The 6,964-nt window shown below is 35.5% G+C and overlaps 1 protein-coding gene across 1 annotated transcript; it reads right to left on the bottom strand.

The window, feature by feature from the left end:
• Positions 1 to 222: 222 nt before the first annotated feature.
• LOC105820401 (olfactory receptor 5F1) lies at positions 223 to 1,167 on the bottom strand. Its single transcript, XM_012656876.1, has one exon. It carries the CDS (start codon positions 1,165 to 1,167, stop codon positions 223 to 225), a length of 945 nt encoding a protein of 314 aa, XP_012512330.1.
• Between the last annotated feature and the right edge of the window lie 5,797 nt (positions 1,168 to 6,964).

Genomic DNA, 6,964 nt, shown 5'->3' with positions numbered 1-6,964 from the left:
ATATTAATATTCCTTATTTTTGTGTACCCATGAGTGATTATAAAGAAGGTGCCATGATCTTTTATCAATTAGACAATTTACTTTATCCTTAATTAGATATGGGTACTTGAATATTAACAGAAGTGTTTATTGAGAAAACATACTAATGAAAAAAATCAGGCTCGAACTAGACTTTCAAAGCAAATTAAATACACTATTTAGTTCAGATTTTTCATCAAACGGTTACAAAAAGGAAGGGATCCTTTTCCTTGTAATTACATTCCATAAAGCCTTCTTAACTTCCTTATTCCTGAGGCTGTAGATCAGTGGATTCAGCATGGGGATCACCACCGTGTAGAACACAGAAGCCACCTTATCCTGATTCAGGGAGTAGCTGGAACTAGGTCTCAGGTAAGTATAGATGGAGGCGGCATAGAACAGAATTATGGCCGTGAGATGAGAGGCACATGTGGAGAGAGTTCTGTGCCTCCCCTCCCCTGAGTGCGTACGAAAGATGGAGAAGAGAATGTAGGAGTAGGAGGTGAGGATGACCAGCAGAGTCCCGACCATATTCACACCAGCAAAAGTTGAAAAGATACTTTCTTTCAGGTGTGTGTCAGAACATGAGAGCTTAAGAAGTGGGGGACTGTCACAGAAGAAGTGATGGATGACATTGGAGCTACAGAATGGCAAGCTGCTTACAAAACTTGTGTCAACCATGGAGTTCAGCAACCCTGCCACAAAAGCCCCAGATGACATTTTAAGGCAAACTGTCCTGGACATGACCAACGAGTAAAGTAGTGGGTTACATATGGCCACATAACGGTCATAGGCCATTAACCCAAAGAGGATGCATTCGGTTGTCGCCAGGGCAATAAAGAAGTACATCTGCAGGAAGCAGCCAGCAAAGGAGATGGTTTTCTTCTCTGATAGTAAATCTACCAGCATCTTTGGGGTGATGGTGGATGAATAGCAAATGTCCACAAAGGACAAGTTAGCCAGGAAGAAATACATGGGTGTGTGAAGTCGGGAATCGATCCTGATTAAAAGGATCATCCCAGCATTCCCCAGAACTGTAAGTGTGTAAATCACAAGAAAAAGTAAAAAGAGGATAATCTGTAGCTCCAGTGTGTCTGCTAATCCCACTAGGATGAACTCAGTTAGCGTGGTATAATTATTTCTGGTCATTTATTAAAAATATATTTTGTGTAATCTTTGTGTTCGCTGTAAATGTTTTCCTCTCCCAAAGTTTACATAAAAAGAAGAAATGTTAATGAGAGCAATCACATGTGGGAAAAAATAAACAAAAACTAAGATATTATGGCATATTAACTAGAGTAACTGATGTGACAGGGACATTCAAGGACAAATGGATAAGCATTTGAATTTAATAAACATTTGTCTGTACTGAATCTGGGTTGTAGGCCTCTCAAATCACTGGTCTAGGTCCACATACTCCACTTCCCTTTCTGCAAGTGGACATTTATTGTATTATTCTTTCTATACCAGCTGACATCCAGAGTGTGAAAGATAGAAGTATTATGCTGAAATCTCTCCCATTCTCTGAGCAGTTACGTGAGTTTAACTCAAATATACTTTTTTTCTTTCTCTCAATAACACTCTGTACATTTTTCAAGTTGAAAATTAATACATTGTTCCCTGGATATAACTCTTGTCTAACCCTAAGCTGCAAATACAGTGACTATTTCAAATAAACAATACTTTGACATCTATTATATCATTAAAATTGATTTTGTAATGCTTTAAAAGTGAACAAAACAGATTATTCTAATTATAAGGTACACTATGAAATTAATTCCAAGAAGCAGCAGAGTACACATCTACCTCACTGAATAACACCAACAAATCTTTGTATCTTCCTCCTCAGATCATGTCTTACCTAAGTAGCCTATTATTTTCTTTTTCATCAGAGGTTCTCAGTTGTTATTTAAAGAGAAGAAAAAATTCATGCCTGAAAATTCAGTAGAAAGTTGAATTACCTACCGGTAATATTTTAAGACACCTTCTCAGTAAATACATTTTGCTGCGATTTTATTTTGTTTTCCGTCAAAAGATCGAGTAACCATGGGGAGTAGATTACAGGTATTAATTGGAGAGTCAATTCTCTAAAGGCAGGAGCTCCCATCTCAAAATAATATTAAATATGATTGCGTGCAGAATCAGACATTATGAGGGGATTACATCATAAATTGGTTTGTGATCTCTGGAAAACAAATAATTTTTAATTGGCTATTTACATTGACTCTATGTTTCTATTTTTAGCTTATTCTACTTTCTTCTTTTTTTTTTTTTGAGACAGAGTCTTGCTCTGTTGCCCAGGCTAGAGTGCCATGGCATTAGCCTAGCTCACAGCAACCTCAGACTCCTGGGTTCAAGCGATCTTACTCCCTCAGACTGCCGAGTAGCTGGGACTACAGACATGCGCCACTATGCCCGGTTAATTTTTTCTATATATTTTTAGTTGTCCAGCTGATTTCCTTCTACATTTTAGTAGAGATAGGGTCTCACTCTTGCTCAGGATGGTCTAGAACTCCTGAGCTCAAACAATCTGCCTGCCTCAGCCTCCCAGAGTGCTAGGATTGCAGGAGTGAGCCACCGCGCCCGGCCTATTTTTAGCTTATTCTAAGTGGATATATAGCACACTACCAAATTATTATTCTTCCCCTTTGTCATTTTGTGTGTGTGTGTGTGTTTGCGTATGTATGATTGGAGGCATAGAAAGCTTCCTCCTGACAGTGATGGCCTAGAACTGTTCCATGGCCATTTGTAACCCTCTGTAACAAACAAAATAACAACAAAACAAAAATAAAAAACAAACAAATAAATGAAAATCAAAAATGGAGTACCAACATTTCCGACTTTCAATAAGGACTAAACTCTATGGAAAGTAGTATGGAGATAGCTCAAAGAACTAAAAGTAGAACTACCATTTGATCCAGCCATCCCATTACTGGGTATTTACCTAAAGGAAAAAAAGACATTTTATTAAAAAAATATCTGTACTTGAACGTTATAGCAGCACAACTCACAGGTGCAAAGATGTGGAAACAACCCAAGTGCCCATCAATACATGAGTGGATTAATAAAATGTGGTATATGTATACCATGGAGTACTACTCAGCCATAAAAAAATGGTAAACTACCTCTTGTATTATCCTGGATGGAACTGGAGCCCATTATTCTAAGTGAAGTATCACAAGAATAGAAAAACAAACACCACATGTATTTACCATTAAATTGGTACTAATCGATCAACATTTATGTGCACATATGGATGTAGGATTCATCTGATATTGGGCAGGTGGGAGGGGCGAGGAAGGGATGGGTAAAGTCACATCTAATGTGTGCCTTGCATGTTGTCTGAGCGATGGGCACACTTGTATCTCTGGCTCCAGTGGTACAAAGGCAATTCATGTAACCAAAGCATTTGGACCCCCATAATATTCTGAACTTAAAAAAAAATCAATACAAAAATAATCAACACAATAGAAAGAAAGTCTTCAAGAAAGAAAAAAACAGACAAAGCTCTACAAGACTAATATGTAACAACTGACACTATGGAATAGAAAATTTTTTCCTGTCTATAAATACTTTAAATGTAAATGAATTGAACTTCTCAATCAAAAGACATAGAGCACGGAAGGATAATAAAACACACCCCGAATGTATGCTGTCTACAAGAGACTTACTTTAGATTTAAGGACACACTGAGAATAAAAGTAAAAGGATAAAAAAAGATATTCCATGCAAATTATAACTAACAGAGAGAGGGATTGGCCATATTTATATTAGATAAAACTGGTTTCAATATTAAAATGTCAAAAGAGATAAAAAAAAGACCTTTTTTTTCCCCTAAGGGCCAGTAAACAAGGATTCGATGACTCCAATCTGTTATTTCCAACTCTTTAATATCTTAGATTGAGTTTCATAGGTGGCTGCTTTTCATCCATAGAAAATACTAATGTTTGGGATGAATTTACTATTTGAAAATAAAAGGAGAGTTGATTTCATGTGAGATAAAAAATATTGAATAACTTATTAAGAAAAATTAAGATTTCTAAGAATATTAGAGAAGAACCAACATTAATGTATGGAGATTGTGATAAATAATACAACAAATTTTGTTAGTCATGTTTTTTAGTCATAACACAATGCATTTCAGTAGGAATTTTCTTAATGCCATCTTAACATCTTTGTTTCTTAGACAATATATCATGGGATTAAACATTGGGGTTACAATGGTGTAAAATAGAGAAAGGACTTTGTCCAATCCTGCCAAATGACTGGACTTTGGTCTCAAATATGTAATGATTCCTGATCCAAAAAATAAAGCCACAACCATGAGGTGGGAAGAACAGGTAGAGAAGGCTTTGGCTCGCCCAGTTGCTGATGGCAGCTTTAAGATGGATGAGATTATTTTCACATAAGATCCAAGTATCAATGTAAAAGGAATAGTGACAACTAAAACAGCAATCACATAAATCAACATCTCAATCAGAAAAGTGTCCCCACAGGCTAGCATAAGTACTGGAGGTATGTCACAGAAAAAGTGATCCAACTGGTTAGGTCCACAGAAGGCTAGAGAGAAGATCTGGTAGGTGAACCCTATGTGTACTGGAACTCCACTGATCCAACAGCCAGCTGCCAATTGGATACACAGCCTCTTGTTCATGATGAGAGGATAGAGTAATGGGTTGCAAATGGCAACGTATCTATCATAAGCCATTGTTGTCAAAATAAAGCATTCAGTGGCTCCAAAGACCAGAAAAAAATACATTTGAGTAGCACAAGCCAAAAACGAAATATTTCTCTTTTGTCTGCAAAGATCTGTTAACAATCTGGGAATAGTGACTGACACATAACATATTTCCAAGGAAGAAAAATTCCCAAGGAAAAAATACATGGGAGTCTGGAGGCAAGCCTCAACCTTGGTTAATATGATAATGAGGCTATTTCCTATCAGAATAATCACATAGATTACCAAAAACACCCCAAAAAGAAATCCTTGCAGGTTAGGAACATCAGAAAAGCCAAGTAAGATGAATTCCATTAAGGTAGTGTGATTTTCCTGTGGGGGACTTTTTCCTGTGGATTCCATTTATGAATAAAATGATTTGGGGGTTTAGAAGTCACTTGAATCCTCTGGGCTCAGCTGCAAAACAGGACATATTGAACAGTTGATTTCAAATCAATGACATAGTATAGAAGCCCAGTTTTGTTTGTTTGCTTGTTTTATATTTTTGGAAATATATTTTCAAATCTAATATCCTAAAATTCCAAGATATAAATAGGAAAATTAATTCTAAACTCTGTTTTTCCTGCTCATAGGAAAGACTATGGATATGTGAATTAAAAAACACAGCAAAACAGATAGCAGTAAGTGAAGAGCAAAACATGTCAGGTAGCCTATTCTCAGGATAAGAGTTGCTTTACTTAAAAAGCTAAAGTGAGAAATGTTTCTACTTCCTTATCAATCTGGTCTCCATATGCTTTTAATTTGTATTTTATCTGCCTAGTACCTTCTAATTTACAATCTGTTTATATATGTCTTATATTTGGTTTGATGTTTTCCCTGTGAGTTGCATCTCAGCTAACCTAGAAGGAAGGTGTTCAGTGAGACCCCACTGCCCTGCCCAGAGAAGGTCATCTTGGGTCTCAGTACTCACTGTCTAAGATAGAGACTTAGATGCTGATCAGAAAAGTATGAAATATTGTCTTTCCTCCATTATAGAAATAAATGTCATTTAATAAGGCATACAAATTGTTATTAGAAATAATACATCATAGCAAGTCATATGTTCACTTGAAGTTTGGAATGTGAAATAAAGTAAAAAAGATTTTGTTATAATATATCATAAAATATATCATAGGCTCCTCCAAATCTTAATAACTTTATTTATATTTTGAATTTTAGCCTTGAAGGCGTCATTAGGTAAGTTTAGGACTTATCAGGGGTAAATAGACAAGGAAAACGGAAAACAAAATGTGCAAGAAAATTTGATCATGATGTAAACTCTTCCATTGTATACCTTTTTTCTACCTCTAAATATGAGTTTCTGAAGACATTATAGATCACATATATACACACATATATAGTGTATATAATGTATACTTATGTTCTAAATATTTTTTTTTTCCTGAATGGTTATCAGGAACCACAGTGCTAAATGCAGTGTAGGCTGAAGCTAATCGGATCCTTCAAGAATTAAATACTTTTAAATCAAAGATGTTCAATCTCTCCTCCACTGTGCTGGATCCTAGATATAACCTTTCATGATCTCCATCCAGCCTTTGCTCCATACGTTAATACTAAACTGTAACCTTTCTCACAGATTGTCACATACTCCAAAATCTACGTGGTCACAAGTTTTACATTCTCTCCTCCATTCATATACATCTTCTGCAGAAAACAACTTCCCTCATATCCCTCTCCCCTCTCACAAATTCCACACAACTGAAACAATTTACAATCTCTATTTTGAATTTCTGCTTACTAACTGTTCCTTCTTTGTTCAATGAACCCTCTATTCTGACTTATTTTTCACAGCATACTTAAAGCTCCCTCCCAGCCCTTCTCTGCTTACAACCTGGGAAGTTCAAAAGGAAAAAATGTTTTTCTATAAACTGAGACCTAGTGCTTTCCCTGAAACGTTTGCCATCTCTATTTTTGTTTTTCTGATATCTTGTTTTTATTTTTACTTGCCTTTTTCCTATTTTGGTAATTATTTTTCCATTTTATATCTTCTCAAAACTTTAAAATTTTTATCATCCATATATATGTTTATATATATATATACATATGTCTTATACATATAGATTCATATTTTCTCCATCAGTTATACCTTTGGAAAATCAACTGGAACAAAAATTAAATTAAATTTTCAGCCATCCAGATATGCTTGAACGAGTATATAAGATAGTAAATCAATATATATTTTGGAGTTTATGATGGACCATGTTGTGT

The sequence above is a fragment of the Propithecus coquereli genome, unplaced genomic scaffold (assembly GCF_000956105.1).
Source record: "Propithecus coquereli isolate 6110/MARCELLA unplaced genomic scaffold, Pcoq_1.0 Scaffold522, whole genome shotgun sequence".
Classification (NCBI taxonomy): Eukaryota; Metazoa; Chordata; class Mammalia; order Primates; family Indriidae; genus Propithecus; species Propithecus coquereli.
The sequence above is the reverse complement of the archived record's forward strand: the minus strand, read 5'-3'. Positions and strand labels throughout refer to the sequence as shown.

Coding starts and splice junctions, on each gene's coding strand:
- LOC105820401 (XM_012656876.1), bottom strand. CDS start 1,167: ATGACCAGAAATAATTATACCACGCTAACTGAGTTCATCCTAGTGGGA.